Source organism: Agelaius phoeniceus, chromosome 1 (genome assembly GCF_051311805.1).
Source record: "Agelaius phoeniceus isolate bAgePho1 chromosome 1, bAgePho1.hap1, whole genome shotgun sequence".
Classification (NCBI taxonomy): Eukaryota; Metazoa; Chordata; class Aves; order Passeriformes; family Icteridae; genus Agelaius; species Agelaius phoeniceus.
The window spans coordinates 18,892,360-18,910,691 of record NC_135265.1 but is presented as its reverse complement, the minus strand read 5'-3'; the positions used below and the strand labels follow the sequence as shown (position 1 = coordinate 18,910,691).

At 34.7% G+C, this 18,332-nt stretch overlaps 1 protein-coding gene across 1 annotated transcript in view; it reads right to left on the bottom strand.

The window, feature by feature from the left end:
• Positions 1-18,332, bottom strand: part of DNAJC1 (DnaJ heat shock protein family (Hsp40) member C1) — a 106,974-nt gene that overhangs the window by 62,022 nt on the left and 26,620 nt on the right. The window contains exons 2-4 of the mRNA XM_054647238.2: positions 7,144-7,245; positions 6,361-6,407; positions 48-213 (exon numbers count right to left, since the gene is read on the bottom strand). Coding sequence (XP_054503213.2) covers positions 48-213; positions 6,361-6,407; positions 7,144-7,245 — 315 coding nt within the window. The remainder of the gene's footprint in view (positions 1-47; positions 214-6,360; positions 6,408-7,143; positions 7,246-18,332) is intronic.

Below are 18,332 nucleotides of genomic sequence, written 5' to 3'. Positions count from 1 at the left end.
TTCAGTACTAATAATTGAAGCAAGTTTGATTTATTACCAATACTTACCAGCTGTTTTTCCAGGTAGATTGACCAAACCACAGCATAATGACCCACTGTGAGTATAATGAACAAGAGTAATGCCAGCTCAGCATTGCTCATTTTTCTCACCCGCCTGTAGTAGAACACAGGCTGTCGCCAATCTGGTAGTCCATTGATCAGAATATCATCATACCTACAGTAGCAAACATAACAGGCTTTCATGGAGAGCTAAAAATGAAATAAGCCAAACCATCCAATTATAAAACAAAAGATAATCCACAGAGTGCTTGAATAATACACACACAAAAGATCATTTAGTAATTTTTTTTTTTTAGAGAGTAATGCCTTGTTTTGTCAGCAGATAGGCTTGCATGTGGAAACAAACAGGCTCCAATCACTGGGGCACAGGGGGAAAAAAAAAAATTCAAATGTTCCTGCAACCCTTGCCCCCCTCCCCTCCCAAGTTCAGTCACTTCTGAAGTAAGAGACTTCCAGAAATGTGTTCTACGTGCTCCGTAATCAGTGGGCAGGTCTCCGTGATCGAAGTAAGTAACAGCCCATGAAGAACTAAATATGTAGCCAAGAACAAATGTCTCAAACACTAGAAACCCTTTTTTCTTTTACAAATTAAATGCACAAGTGCTGGGGGGAGGGGAGAAGCATCTCTGCTTTTTGTTTTTGTCCTTCAGTACCACAAAATCCATTAGGTAAAAACATGCCAGACTTATCATACCTTCTTTGTAAGATAAGAGCTTAAATTAGAGGCTTGATATTGATGTTTGAAAATGAAGTTCACCAGTTTTTGATTTTCTATTTGAAACACTGTCTTGAAAATCAATCTATTTTAAAACTTTTTAATTACTAACCCTACCAACTGCACAGAAACTATTTTATGACAATCCCTTTTCCTTCACACAAATGTCTTGAAGGATCTTAAAATGTCTGAGGTCTTTTATTTACAGTATTTTAACAATTTAAAAATAAACAAACCACAAACATGCAAACCAAATTTTTTTTAAATTAACTCTTCAGAGTAAAGTTTCAAACAAAAAATCTCTACAGTAAACTCATAAATCTGTATGTTCAAGATGCACAACCTGTTAATCTTAAATTGAACACAACTCATTACATATTCTAATCACACCATTTCCAGAATTAAATCTGCACTGAAAGGCCTAATTTGGTGCAACACATTGACCAAAATATTTTAATTAAAAATATTCTGAGTTAGTCGCAGGCCTAATTACAGGAATAGAAATAGGGCCTATATTGTCATGCAGGTCAGTAGAACTCAGTAGTAGGTTTTTCTCAAGTAAATTGACCAATCCAGGAATAATAGCGCAGCTGCTAAACTGCCAGTCTTGACATGTAAATCAATTTAAATGCAACAACTGCACTAGCTACTTTGATAGTTATTAAATTGATACCTTGGAGATGTACGAAAAAATTTATTTCCAGAAGCAAATTCATTTTAAGCAGAAAAAGAAGCAGTGGTTTTCAATTAAAAAAATATACCTTACTATAGTGCATATCTGAAAAGCTAACTTCTGATAAAACATTTGTTCAAGTTGGCACCATTATGTCTGCATAAAAGATTTAACACCTCAGGATTCTGTTGTGTTCTGAATGATACCAGAAGTAAAATTCATATTACAAAATTCTATCTTCCATTAAAACTATGAGAATACTAAAGTTAAGATCTATTATTGTAAAATTTGAACTAATAACTTCTTCCCTTTCCCAGTAAGTCAAAACAAATTAACTACTGACACCTTAATACAAACTCTGTTCAGAAAATTTGCTTATGATGTTATTTTAAAATTAAAATTTCTACTTAATTTTGTTTAAGAAATAAGGAGATGTTTTAGCCTTTAAAAATATTACAACATTTACAAGATTTTAGTGATAATAGAAGAGAATATTTTAGAAACAGAACCATCTTTAAAACAAATTAGGTTGATAACAAGGTTTTACATAAGATGCTCTTCCTGTGAAATCTTCAGAGAAATACACGTACAACCTAATTTAATATACATTTATTAAGCAGTTGCCTTCTTATATACTAAGGGTTGTTAATTGATGCGCTGAAAAAGTGGCTACCGATTAAATAAAGTCCATATATACTGATGGTAACAATGCAGTAATATGTAAACCAAGGCTTCAAACTAACATTTGGCAACCACATTCTATTATAAATTATCTGTTAAGAAAAAAATAAATGAAGACAGCAGAGCCTCTTGCATTAAGTGCTTTAAACAGCCCTGGGTATTTACCAGGCTACGTCGCTGCTCTGAACAACAGCCCCCACGGATTAAGGCTCGGAATCAATGCTCTATTGATTTTACTATCAATGAGCATTATGGCTCACACGACTGGCCATTTTAAGGAAAGATCACTTCTATTATAACCCACTTTTTAGAATATATACTGTTAAAAGATAAATCACTGCTTTCAATAGTAATTAAGCTCTGTATTTGAAAAATAAAGATATCAATGATTTTTAGGTTTTCAACTGGAAAATGATCCTACTGAAAATCAGTAGCTCCCATAATTTTAAATCTTAATTTTCAAATTTCAAATGTGATTCAATTAAAGGTAAGTTTCTCATAAAAGATTTCCTGTATAGACACTTATATTAACTATGAAAGACAGTTAATCTGTGTGCATCAAGAACTACATTTGGAATTTAATTACAAAGCATTCTTTTGGCGACCTATATTAATTGTAACTCTATGTAGGAAAAAAAAACAAGCTGAAAAGAAAAGATACATTTGCAGGATTTCTTCCACAAACATATGCACACAGAATACAGCAAATTTTTCACGTATGAGCATGCCTACCAGTTGTCTCTGAAATGTAGCACTCAACAAGCTACAAAAACCCCAAAGCACCGGTACAGAAATAGAAAGCCAAAAACATTCCCCATTTAAAACCATGCTGAGTATTTATTTTAAAACTCAGCAGTCTATAAAAGACTTGGTAGTCCTGTACTAAAAGTAACAAATTGCAAGATTATTAACATTTCTTTTTTTTCTATTTTATTTCATAAAATACTTTTTAGAGTTCTTTGTGAATCAATTACATTGCAAGTAAAAAAATCCATTAACTGTAGTAACTAATTACAGTATCATCCATCTTAATATAATTATAATTTACTTTTCCCTTTAAGAGAGCCACTGCATTTCATATTTCAAATAATTTCAGAGATCTGATATAGTTTATATACTATAACCTTGAATTAATGAGGACTATTCTGAACTATAGAAAGATTGCCCTGGTGGTTTTTATTTTGGGAGGCCTATTTTCCTCAAGCTGTCAAAGACATCCAGCACAACATCAGCCAGAACAATTATACTACAAATACAGATATTTAATTATTAATGAGAACTAAGATAGACACCTTTCTTACTCTACACAAGTGTATTTTGATCCCTGTGCAAATGTTTTGTTTCCTGTAATCAAGCCAACATTGTTACAGAGGATAGGCCTGGTAGGTAAAAAAAGCTCCTTACAAAGGTAACAAACAATGAAATTAAGACCTAAGATTTCTTTTATGTCTAATTACAATTAACCAAAGTGCATAAAATTATTTTTCATAAACTGAGATAATCAAAGGCTAATAAAATTTATCACTGTCAAATTGATTTACCAACAAATGCCCTAAAGGTGAAGTGTATGGCAGGAAATGCACCCATCTCTACATAACCTAAAGAGAAAATTTTCTGTAGAATTTCACACTGGAGAGTGTAGACAAAACATAAAATATTGTGTTCTGCTGCATATATGTTTAATTTAATAATGTTTAATTTGATAATTTAATGTTAAACAGTGCTACATTAAATGATGCTGCATGTATGTTCATTGTCAGAATATTTGAATGCTTTGATCATGTTTCACTCCAAAGCGTGTAGGAGAGAAGTCCTAACATGGTAGTAACTACCATATTCTGCAGTACTACTAATGATACTGGTATACTTCATGAGCAACTATATGACTTTCTCAAAAATGAAAATCATGTTTTAAAGCCCAGTTGTATCACTGTCAGTAGAGTAACTGTAATATTTTAACAAAGGCTTCTGCCATCAGATAAAGTAAAAAATTCACTGATAAATAAGAAAATGCAAAGGCTTTAGAAAAATAATTACATGTAGCTGGCCAACAGATCTGCCTTTTTAAACACTGTTTCTGTACTCACACAAACGAACAACACCTCTGACATTCACCAAGAATGACATTCACGGAAAAGGGATTTTATTGTTTCAAAATGAGTTCATCACTCTCTCGTACAGTGCAGGACCTTATTCCCGCTCTTGCTGGCTCCACTCTCTGTACACATACCAGGAATGATTACATCACTTTTGAGAGGAACAGCAAGAGCCAGGTACAGCTGCCTTCACTGCACAGAGCAGGAGCCTGCAGCTCGCTCTCCTCTCAGTGGTACAAACCCTGCCCCAAAGCATTCAGGTGCTGGGAAGGGATTCCCACCCAACTGCCAGCAGGAGGCTGCAGTGGTTTCTGCCCAGTGCAGGAGGGGCACTGAGTCAGCTTTGAGCCTATTTCACTCTGTCCCTTGCCACACGCAATTCAAACCAAATATCAACATGTAAAGTAGAAAGATTCCAAAAAGTAGTAACTCCCACCCTTTCCTTTGCTGTGCAGCTGCAAGTAAGGCTCGAGTTACCTAACAACAGAAGCAATAGAACAGGGAGAGCAGCTCCTATCACACTTACTGAAGACCTGTATTAGAAACGTGCTACAACAACGCCTTGCAGGCCACCCTCCATTTACGAGCTCAGCTGAGAGATTATCATTACACTGTGCAATAAACCTGATCAATACAGGGCTTTGCAAGCAATGAGACCATACAGCTCTGCTCTACAGGTTATTTCTAAACTCTGCATATTATCTCCAGAAAATCCTCCGAAAATAAACACTGTTTAATCCACCACATTTCTATTAATTCAACTATAAAATCAGTATCAAACATACATCCACATTGTGCAAGAAAAATATGACATTGCCTATGTAAAAAATAAGTTAGTGACAATTAAATCACTAATCTAAGATAGAACAATCTGCTCCTGCTTTAGCTTCTCATTGAATCACTGATGCAGTAATTAACAATATTGGAGTAAGTTAGTCACCTTTGTAATGTATGCAAGGCATAAACCACAGTTTTTGCAAGCTACTGTATCACAGTTTCGTGCAAAAAACTTCTATTACAGCTGCAAGGAAATTCCTACAAGTTCCACGATGGAACTAAGTTTCAGAGAAACAACACTCTGAAGTGCATGCAAACAATGCTACTAACAAAAAGTTGGGAAGATCTGGGGGATAATTCACTTTAAGTGGCCTGAAATCATTTAGCTAACATTTTTTAAACTTTTGTTAAGTGTAACTTCACAATTAAATTCTCTTTAGAAGGATGAAATAAAAAACCCCACAAATTTCCAAAAGTGCTTCCATGAAGTACATTTTCATGACACTTGAAAAGGGGATTATCAAAAAAGTAGATAATCTGTACTATAAACCCTGGACTCCTGCCAAGACATCTACAAAGCCAAAATCCCTTCAAGAAATGTCTCATAAAACCCCGTTTAAAGACTTGTAAGCCGAAAGATGATCTACTAAAACACCAACCCAAAAGCAAAAGTCTTTCAGTGTCTCAGTTTTTCTGATAATCATTGGTTGAAACTCCTATTTGTTTAAAAACAGGAAAAAAAGTTCAAAATAATCTTCCAGAAAGTAAATTAGCCCCAGGTTTCCAGTTCCTTATCCTACCCTTCAGGTACTGCTGGAACAGCTCCTGAACCAGCAAGGACAACTAGCATTTATTAAAAAATAGTTAAAAGCTTCCACTATTACATCTGAAAGAAAAAAAAAACCCTATGAACTAAGCAACAGAAAACAATGCTGAAGACAGCATACAAAGGAAATAATCCCTAAATATCATGCAACAAGCCTTTTACTGATACAGGGAGGTATTACTGGCATTTGAATAAATGGCCAATATTTTTTAATCGCAGTTTTTAAAAATTGACAACTGAACAAAAAAGCTGATATAGCTGTTAAGTATTTTTTAAAATTGCTTGAAATAACAGCTAGTTTTCAAAGTTTTCAAGTACTAATTTTAAAGGAGAAAAAACAGTATGTCTATGTCATGCAAAAACACCACTTTGCCATTTAAGCCATATACAATCTTTAATTAAACAATTACATAGATTTTACTAACTGAAATTATGCAAAAGAATAATCTGAAGTGTTACAATTAAGTCAAATAGAGCTTGAATATAGCACTGGTATGAATGCTTTATTTAAAAACCTGTGCAATTTAACTCACCTCTGTCTCCTTTCTTCATCCTTTAAAACCTCATAGATGGCCACCAACTAAAACAAATAAACAAAACACCAAAAAAAACACAGAAAAATTTTACTTTATGACTGAATTTATAAATTTTGAACAGTAGTATCATTTTTACATTTGCCAACAAATGACCTTTGCTAGTTTTTACTTTTCCCTACACCACTAAGAGGCAAACCCAGTGTGCAAAAGAAACAGTAATATATTAATATACAAATGTCATCAGACAGAAACAAGCAACTCTTATACAAGACTTTCTTCCCATCCTCACATCTGTCAAACCAAGTCTTGTCTCAGGTAGAAAATCCTGAAGATCTTACTAAAATCAAGTAAGCTGAGTTCAGCCCGAGGTATATTTTTAAAGGTAGAGCTAATTACAGAGTCATGTTATTTCACTCTACAAATATTCAAAAATAACTAAAATGAATTATTTTCATTAAATTATGCCTATCTAGGACTTGTGTTGAGAACTGATCAAAAATTTTCCCCACTGCTTTTGCAAGTGGAAAACATATTTACCTCCTAAGTGTATAAGCACTGTGTTCAAATTATTTTTAATATACAGGTAAATATGAAATACAAGTTATTGAAAAAGCTAATTCCAAAAAAGTGTACTTGGTTTTAGTCTAGCCACATCAGCAAAACTGTAATTCAATGTTTAACTTACTAATTTCAAAGGTGTACCACTGTTCTTACTAAAACAACATCGACATAAAAATTCTGTTTTCCCCTAAAAGTTTTATTGCCACACATTTTACTTACTTGCCTAAACTGTATTTCTGCATTTTCATCTTTATTCTTGTCTGGGTGTAGAACCAGAGAAAGCTTTCGATATGCTTTCCGAATGTCTGCAGATGAAGCATCCTGAAAAAGAGGAAAACAAAGCAAATCGTGAGAAACCATTCCCTGAACTTTTTGAAGATCTGTAGGCAGCCAACCAAGTGTAGGAACTAAGGCAATGTAATTTGAGACATCTAACAACCAAACCTGCAACCAGCCCAGCCTAAATGACTTAACAGCCATTCAGTTCAATTCATCTTTCATCTTAACTCCTTTCATTACCATACATCCATTACAATGACATTTGCCAATACTTGCAAACACTTTCTTGCTTAAAACCTAGCCCAGGCACCTTCTGCACCATTTAAAAGTTCAACTGAAAACTGAAAATTATTGCATCTGCATATCTTCAAGACAGACATAATTTCAGCAAATTATCATGCTCAATTTCCCAAACTCAGGACTTGCTAGGAACTCTTCCCTTATTAATATTTACATGCAATTCACTCCTAATAGGACTTCCATTCAACTTCAGCTTCACCATGTCTAAAGAATTGTATTTTTCTAAAGTAGCTTTAAATTGCAGTCTTGGAGCTATACTGTAGCACTGACATCAATCTATACCTTAACCATTACAAGAATTGCACGCATTTTGGAAGAAAAAATAAAATTAAACACAAAATTATGTACCAACTAAGCTGCACAAATGCAAATTTCTGAATAATGACTGCTATTTAGTACATGCTGCAAAGATATCCAGAAATGAAGATACCAAGAGCTGTATTCTGTCATATAGGTGTAATCCCCACCAGAAGATACACAAAGTACAACATTTAAACAGAACTATTTGCATTTTACTGCTAACATGTCCAAGGCAACACTTTAGAAATCAACTGCTTATCTGACAATTTTTATTTCTTGATTTTATATATACTATTCCTAAGTATCTCTCTTACTCCTAAGTAGATTCTTTCTCTCAAAATTACAGTATAAACAGGGATTAAAAACCCAGACCTGAATTAGGTATAGAACAAAGTGAAATAAGATAATAATTAATTCAATACTGTAATTAGTCTACTAGGCTTTTTATTATATATCATTACTTTAATTTTGGTTTTATAACATAAGGCTATTAAAATGCTGTGTACAAGTTTGGGCCCAGAGTGAATAATAGAAAAAGACTGAACTAGGGGAGGGAGAAAAGTAGGAGAAATGTAGAATTTGTGAAAATACAGCATGGAAACTATCTTTAAGGAAGTTCGTATTTTCCCCTAATAAAAGACCAAAGTTTCCATAGTCTCTTCTCTGTCAAAGGAAAATGTTTTTACTACTGAAAGAAGATTTCTCCTGAAAATACCACACATCCATTTTTAAATTTTTCCATTTTCAAAGGCTACTTCTAAGGCATGTGCACACCAAAGCAGAATTCCTCTGCTCAAACAGCAACTTGCTTCCAGCTTGATTACTGCCAATGAGTTGCTTCATATTACCATTGTTTCACAGGTTTATTTTTAACTCTCAGCTAAAGGGAAGGAAGAGACAGTGACTAAATATCTATTCTAAGCTCAAAGAAATATTAAATCCTTGAGATATGGACTTATAGAATTATATGAAATACATGTGAAAATGAGATGTAAAAATATCTTTTAAAAATTAGGGATTGAGTCTATGATAACCTTGACAAATGAGTACCTCTAGATTTGTATTTTGGATAAACTACAACTTATTCCTTCTCTACCACACATTTAGATATGCTGGGTATTACTTTTGGAGCACCCATGATTAACAGCTCATGATTATGCTTTATCAGTTAAAAACCTAATAAAACATATTAAAGGCTGTTCTGCAATATTCTTCCAATTATTTCAAACAACAAACAAGCAAAAAAGAAGTTACAGTGTTTTCAGTTGTATCTGAAGAATTGAAATTTTAGTTTTATTTGGGAGCAGTAGGATTGTTTGTGTAAGAGATCAAGATAAAAGGTATTTTATCTGTTCAATGCTTAAGCAAGGCAAAAGATCCCAAGACAACTCTGAAATGATAAAGTTGCTTAAATATTTATGTTGTTTCACCTTAAGAAGTTGAAATAAATGTATAAACTTACAAATTTAGAAACTTGCAAAACCAGATGGTTCATCTTAGTTACCAGAAATAATGTAGAGATTGTTTTGTTTCCCCTCATCTACCAACCCAGTCAGCCACTTCATAAACAACATGGGCTTGTCTTCAAACAAAATATAATTATTTAAACACTACTATAGCAAATCAAAAACAGGCAATATTTTACTGGCCATGGTTTTATCTAAACCATGAAAGTGATCTTTATCAACATATCAGCTTATTGTAATTAAGCCTCTAAAAGGTTGAAGAGCGTATTATAATATCAACAAAAAATTAAATAATGGGATATTATTGTCAATTATTCCATTACACCTGGCACATATTAATTTCTAAAGCAGTAAGCCTGCCTGCTAACCCATTCTCAACAATACCCCCAAACACAACACAGAGGACCATTGTATATTTGAAATATTTTGCCAATTAATGCTACCTATAGGTACTGTTAGGCATCTTCAGGCAGCGTTCCAGATCCTCTAGAACCCGCCCTGAACAGAAGTCATTGGTTTCTAAGAAAAGACTCTCATCTCTGCAGAAGTTCCTTCCTACCAGTGTGTGACTCTAAATAAGCTATAAAGAATGATTCTTTCCAACCAATAAAGAAACACCCCCCACACTGATGCTGCTCATCAGCTGCTCTGAGAGACCTAACTCTGCTGGCCTTCTTCAGTAACATTTCCATAAAAGCTAACGCTTTTAAACAAAGAGTTAAGAGTTGGTGTTTTCTGCAGACTAAGACATTATTTTACATATTACAACACAAGTCTAGAGACTAGAGAAAGCCATGACCACACTAAGGTTTTGCTTGTTTAAAAGAAACAACATGTTAGGTTGCTTTGTTTACTAGCAAAATCTCAATCTCAGTTACATCTAAGGAGGGAAAAGTAAAACCTGTAGAGGCACCTCAATTAATAGCAGAAGGAGCTGGTAATGTCACAGACAGCAAGTGCTGCTGATTCACTGATTTCTCCAACACTGCTTCAGGTTTGCAAGTTTTGCCACCAATTGGTGCAAAGAAGCCTGTCACACTGTCACCCTCAGGTGGATACAAACATCATGAGTACCACCTTATTTCCTGATAAATATCTTTTCAAAGCAATATTGTCCCATCATAGTTCCAAGGTTGATCATCTCTTTGTTTTGTGCTAGAATTGGTTCTCAGAAATACAAAACTGCAAGTCTACACTTAGGTAGGCCATAGTCTGGCTTCTTATGCATGGAAATATGCAAGTGTTCCTTTTTTAATGCCCAACACTTCATCAAACAGAATGTCCACATGCCTAGTTACATGACCTCTAGGCAGAACTTAAAAGTTAAATCTTGTACATTTTTTTTATAATCCCTTATATTTCAAACAAGTATGTTAGCATAGAAACAAAATTAACATTTAAATAAATCAACAGAATGTCAAAAGTCAAACACATTTCTTAAGGTTTCTGCTGGACTTTCACATTTTTGTCTAAAGGGCAATACATGTCAGATTCAAAGAGTTGGACAGAAGAAGAAACATTCTTCTTCCTGTTTATGATGTACTTTTGGCAACTTGTTGAATTCTGACAATGAAAAACACATTACTAAATTTCATTTTACTCAGCATCATGTCCAAATTCACTAGTATTACCAAGGAAAGTTCTCTCATATACAAATATATAAGTAGGAACACAGAAAGGAATTTTTCACAACAAAAAAATAAATAAAATATATAAATGCACATTTGCCTTCCATTCTTTTAAAATTAAATTCCCGTTCAAGATGCACCAAGTTTTAAATCTGGTCTCCTCCTCTGCCTATACAAATTCAGAGTCCCACAGAGTTCATGGCCACCTTTACAATAAATCAAACAACTGGCGCAGTACACAGTACAAGCATATTACTCCATTGCTTTCCATTCCTAATGTAACTATGATTACTAATGAAGCTAAAAAAAAAAGCCTCATTGTGTTCCCAAGACAATTCTTGGTGAACACATGACATATCAGATATTGCCATAGGCAAACAGTGATTAGGTCAAGGGGAAAAAATAATCAATGTCTACATAGTTTTCACTTACCAACATACACAATTCAAAACCTAAATTGTTCCCTTGAGTGCAATGCAGTTATACAACAAGACTTAGTTACTCACAATTTAGCAACTGCTTCTAACGCAGTAAATGTGCTCAATTCATCTTGGGTTTTAAATATGTCTGCCAATGTCTTCAAATAGGTGGCAGTATCTTTATTAGCAATGGAAGGGCACATAGTCCCAGAACCAACTATGCAGATAGAAATCACATTTCTATTCACCTGCAGTTTGTCCAATCACTAGTTAATGGGTGAAAGGAAAATGACATCAGTATATCTATTTCATTGCACTGCTGCTGAATGACTGTGTAGAATTTTCCACAGCCATGTTACTGAAGCTACATGGCAAAAAGTGACAACTGTATAGAGCACCAGCTGACTGTATTTCAAGTCTGAACTTGTTAGCAACATCAGTGCAGGCAAGCTTTCATGAGGCCTTTTTCAGCCTTCCCAAACTATAAATCAAACCTATGAAGCTTTGGTGTTTGGATTTTCTAATTTTCCTTTTTTTTTTTTAATTCTAGAGTAATTCAAATGTATTGGGTTTCTTTGATAAAAATATTTCATTCAGTACTTCTGTGTAGAAGAGAGGGTATAAGTCACTACTTTCCTTCCGGTGAGCATCAGCCATACAAGCTGAAGCAGAATAGTAGGAAACAAAGTACGCTTTGTAAATTTACAATCACCTGTTTTTCAGCTATGATGTCAAACTGCAGGATGTACACCCTGTCCCACAAAACTCACAAACAAGCAGGCATAGATAACTGGACAGAAGCTACCACCATCTATTAAACGTTGTGTCAACACTGATACTATCTATTTGTTCGTCTTGGTGTGAAGTCCATAGAAAACGAGTATCCCTAAGTGTCAGAGAACAAACAAACGTGACTGCAGGTCAACGATTAAATATCCACTGTCCTCATTCCTTAAGCAGCATCAAGGAACTCGGGATGGGTGATTGCCTCCTTAGTGCCTCATTAACATATGGAGACAGAACAGTGACAGCTGAGACTCCACAACCCCTCGCTAGGTAACTCATGGGATGGAAACCACATAGCTAAGACCCTTTTTCCTTATTCTTTACCCCCTCGTTGCTTTAGCACAGGCTGACACAGACCCTCAATACCACTCCCAGATTTACTTCACACATACTTACTGCAACCTGGTCTTAATTTAAGCTCCCGTGACCAGATTAGTTCCAAGAAGTACACCTGAATTTGCCAAGTCTGCATGTGGAAAAACATTTATGAGGGAAATAGAATCTTGTAGAAAATTCCAGAGGTGGGAAGGACCTGCTGGCAATCCTGAAGAATATAACTCTAGGAAAGGAAAACAAGTGTCTCCCAGAAGACCAAGCATTATCTGTGAACTTTCATAGTTAATAGATACCAGCTGAGTTTTGGCTTAAATTTCTCACTGCATAACCTTTGTTCAATTACCCTTTATTTTTACTGAACTTCTTTCTAAGACACTCATCTTTTCCAAGGATGCAAAATGAGTAAAACTCAAATTTGCTGCTTGTCTACAGATGAATACTCGGAGCATACGCAGGGAGGAGGAGAGATGTGCTCTGCTGCAAACTCAGCCATGTGTCTCACAACATTCCATTGATTTAAACTGAATGACAGCACAGCAGGGAAATACATAGGAACTAAAAATAATGCTAAAAAGGTGTTTTAATGCTTTTTTATTCTGCTAAGTTTTAAAGCAATTCATGAAATGAAAATGAATACAAACCAGCACAATGTATTCCTGTAAGCTTCTGATAACTGGCACAATCCCTTCACTGGCATGTTTGTTTCCAGGGGAGTGTGTCAAATGAAAGAAGACTCTGTTTTCAGCCTAGCATGCCAAATGAATGAAAATTCTGCTGCCTCATGCTTGAGAAACCAAAAAAAGTGCTCTCCTCAGCATATGTGCACAATTGTATGGGCTTAGGTTTTCTTCACCTACTAGAACAACAGTATTTATATATAATTCTTTTCTTCCTTTCAACTGTTTTACCTTCTGCATTTTTTCAGAAACTGATTACTTAGAAAAAATTACACTGTCCAAGAGAACAGTGTCATGTACAACCATAAGTATATATTTTAATACAGACTTTGTCTCTGAGATGCAGAGAACACTCATCAACTCTCCACAGCTTTAGAATTATTCTTCAAATTCACAATGGATAGAGGCTACCAAACAACAACTGAGGAAAACTCAAGCCAGTATTAACTAATAAAAAATTCTTCCTACTGCTGTATTTTATTTCCGTTTAGTTTTCTATTCTGATAGCTCAAAATGAAGGAATTCATAGATAATCTTTATTTCACATGCTTTTCCAGGAACACTATTACGTATTTATTTTTATTCTATTTGATACATGAAATTATTGTTTACACAGTTACATATGTTACATATTTTTATAATATAGATAGTTGTAAATATTTATATATCTGTGTGTGCACATACCTTATAGTCTAAATGAAGTTGTTTCTAGTGAGTTGTCTTAAAAATCTGCCTATTACATCTGAGATTTCCAGCCTACTGCTTTCACATAAAAACATTACCTACAAAATTCCTGATCCTGCAACACTTTCAGAGGAACTAAGTTGCTACAAAGAAAGACTATTGCTTTTGCAGCCCAGGTTGGCAGGGAAAGCAAAATGTGGTGTCTCCTGCAGTGCATTTCATGCTCAATGCCTTTGCTCTCAGATAGCACAGCCCCTTGATTGACAAGAGGTGACACTGGACCCAAGGACAGCTGCACGCAGTCCACATTCACCACTGTGGAGCATGAGCAAAGATTTTAGGGTGTTGCATCTGACAAGTTCCAACCCTTCCCATGATGTAATGCCAAAAATATGCTGCTATTTGACTGTTTATATAGTCCTCTTGGTACATTTCTGCTTCAGAACGTTTCCAGCTTCTTTTCTTAGGGTAAGGAATTAAAGAAAATTAGAAAATCAGCAAGGCTACATCCATACCACACCTTTACCTCTTCCTCCTTTTGCTATTCCTGTTCTCATGACACCCTTCCACCAGAACTGACCCATACACTTGACACACCTAGACATCTTTCCAAAAAAACTCTTCCCTGATTTCAGTTCAAGGGTAGTTTTTTGCAGGGAGATTTCTAACAACTACAGACTAAGATCTTAATGACAACTAAATACCTATTTAAAAAATAAATAATAACCCCCCCTAAAATTGTTTAAGCTTCTAATTACTGAATTCCTGTGTCACCTAAACAGTTACTGTCACTTCTGTGTCTACAACTTCAATTGCTGAAACTTTTCATATTTTTATGAAAGGTGTTTATTACCCTCCTTCTGATGGCCAAAAAATGAAGAAAGAGCATTTGAGGGACAGGATATAGGAGGTATGAATGAAAACATAAAGCCATACAAGAAGCAAACAAATCACAATTACCTTCAACACAGAAGTTTTCAAAAATATACCCATTATCTTATGCATCAACAACACTTACAAGGTGAATAATCCCCGCAGGCAATAATTTATAGAATAAACATTAACTATTTATTGGCAACTTCTTCAGCTTATCAGCAGTGAAGGACAACAATTTATATGCCCATACACCCAGATACATCCATCATATATATTTTCACATATATACACATACTAGTTTAAAAACAAAGGTGTAAAAACCTTACATCCCCAGCAGCCCTTAATGTTTACACAATGCTCTAATTTATATTTGTAATTGCTGCTCAACTTCATGAAGCATTTTAAAAACAGAGTTAAATAAGTTTGGAAAGAATAGTGTGACCATTTCTCTACACTGACTTTAGTAATGCTTTTAATGTACAACCTTATTTTAAACAAAAACATGGGTATCATACAGCTTCTCTTGCAAGTGCAAAACAAAATGGAAAGAAAATAAAAATAAATCATACCTTAAATATTCAAAGGCCCTAACAGTAAAAAATGAAAAGGTGTATCAAAAAGGATTTTATGAAGCCTGTGTCCCAAGCTCACAGTCAGTATTTTAACTGGTAGGTGAATTACAGAATCATGATTAATCAGGTAGTTAACACTAACCCAAAAAACCTACACGATGCAGTCAAAGAGAACTAGAGTTTTAAAAGATCTGGACAAATCGGAGAATCGCTGTTAAAAAATATGACATTATTTCCTGAATGAAAGACTAATGGTCTACATCTGGACGGAATTCATCAACGACAAAAACATAGGATAGAAAAAAGCAGTTAGGCAGAAACGATCAGTAAATCACAAGCTGAGGGTGAGTCAGAGGCACGATGCTGCCTTTCTGTGCCGCACAGCACTGTGACACGAGCAGTATGGCAACAAGCAGCCGTGCCGTGTCACACAGCAATTGTAAGACCTCAGCAGATTGCTGCACCCAGTTCAAACAATACAATTAAAGACAGCCAGGAACATGTTCAGATGATAAACAAAGAAATCTTACTAACAAGAGGTCTAGAAGAATAGAACAGTGACTTGTTCAGAGAAACAAAAAGAACAAGAGTGACTTAAGCTTACAGAAAAGGCAGCTGACACAAGAAAATAACATATTTAAATATGCAAAAGGTAGCTTTAAAGGAAAACTTTAATTATTGCTTTGTCTGATCTACCCGGGGCTAAGCACTATCAGTCAGCTGGCAGCACAGGAAGATTCAAGTCAGGTACCAGGAAAACATCTCATAAGCAACACCAGCATATCACTGGAACAGACTGCTGAAGTCTCCTTCACAAGCAAGTCTTGCATACATTTATCAGGCGGGACTTCGATTTAACCAGCTCTGTCACAGCAGGGTACAGTAAGTCACTAACAGTCTTCTATTTTAGCATTTAAATACCCTTTTGATGATCAATTTAATAATTACTCTGAAAATATTCCAACTGGCTTTACTGCATCTGTTTATGTAGTTTAAAAGGTCCTAGCTGAAAGACAATATTCTTGTCACACTGAAGATGACAGATGTTCATGCCGGAAGAGTCCATGAAATTTCACAGAACCTAAAAGGGCTTCGAAAGGAGTGGCAAATAAAAAGGGGTGGCAGGAAACACTTCTTTGCTATGAAAACCCATGGGACCCCACTCCATGATTTGCACCACTAGGCATTAGGCTTATTTGTCCTGTTACACAGCAGCTGCTCCAAACTAAGAAAGTCATCCCGTAGCAGATGATCACAAGTAAGGCATCCATATAATTTGAGTTTAGAATACTTTTCCATCCATTACCAGCTTTAACCTTGAAAGATGGTAATAGAGAACAGATATGATAAGCAAGATTGCTTGACAATGTCAGATGAAAATAAGGACTAAGCTGAACAAGAAAAACAAGCAGAAATTTCCACAAGTAAAACTTTAAAAAAAAATTAATTTAACTGTTCCTTTAAAAATGTTCTGTATCTGGTTTATTATAAATACATCCTTAAATGCTGCAACAAAAACACATAAATTAGGATAGGGTAGAGCTGCTGTAGTAAACCACATCCATGCAGACCAGGCATAATTTATTCATTTAAGACAGAAAGCAGGAGCACCTCTCTTCCAATATTATATATATTATATATATTATGTATAATATATATATGTGATATATATTATATTATATATATAAAAATACATACTATATTATATATAGTATATATAATATATATATTATATATTATATACATATAATATATATTATATACATATATTATATAGTATATATTTTTTTATATATATATGTTTACAATATATATTTTTTTTTTACTTAATACATTTCCTATTTGCTTCCACCCTACTTTTCCTATAATATTACTGAAGGGCTCAGTAATAGGTTAAGGACACTTAGCAATAGGTCTGTCCACTGAACCTGAGCTGTGAGATCCAGGTGTACCTGAGTCCACAGTCTTTCATCTGTTTGTCTATCCTCCTAGAGTCTGAAAGAAGACATGAAGCATTTACTGAGATCGAGTAGTTTTTCATCTCATGGCTGCAAAATCCACATTGTCCAGTTTGAATAAATTCTTAGCACATTTTTCCAGAAAATAACCATTGTTAAATGAAAAAAATAGAAGATACCACTTCATGTGTGAGGTGGTTATATTGTCCATGAATAAAACCATATTTGGGGAATGCCACTCACCTACCACAAGGCAAAATTGTTTCACTCTTTATTTTTGGCATATAAAACAGAAAATGTCTACAAATCCTGAGCTATGGGCCATTTATTTAAGAGTTGGACTTGATCCTTGAAGGTCCCTTCCAACTCAGAATATTCTGTGATCTTAAAAAAACATCAAATGTAAGCAGTCATAAGCTAAAATAATTTTTCTCTTTTTTTTTAACTTCAAACCCAACTGATCAGAAGTGGCAAAATGCTGTGTATTTTTAATCAAAGATGCTTCAGTACACTGTGTTAAGGTAACTTAGAGATTATACAGGATACTAATACCTCTAAAGCCCTAAAATACATTCCTAAAAAGGGATTAATTTATTAAAATTTTATTTCTATGTATATTTTTCTCAAAAACATGTTTTAAATAGCTAGGTTTATAAAGAACTACCAGCAGCATTTGTCAAATTCTTTCCTTCTTTATTCAGAATACTTTCTACTGAGCTAGTTAGGATTTAGCCCTACTCGTCGTGTAGGAGATCGTATAATGATCCCTTTATACTCATTAACTACCATTTTAATGAGCTATTACTACCTCGGGACTCAGAAGACCTCAGGGAGGTTGTAACATGCCACTACCTATATAGTAATTCACTGCTGAGTTAGTACATAGCCTCCTTGAAAGAATATAGGAATGCCCTCCATCACTGTCTTTCGTTCAGATGCCAGCATCAGCAAGATTTTTGCATGTAAGACACATCCCATCCTAAAACTTTAAAAGCATCTCAGTTAAACTCCAATAAGTTTAACAGATTACTGTAAGTGTAGCCCCACCACGTTGCTAAATGTTTTCACCTTCCTAATGAAAGGAGCTGAAATCATGAGCATTGTCTGAACACTTCAGCTCACAGTTT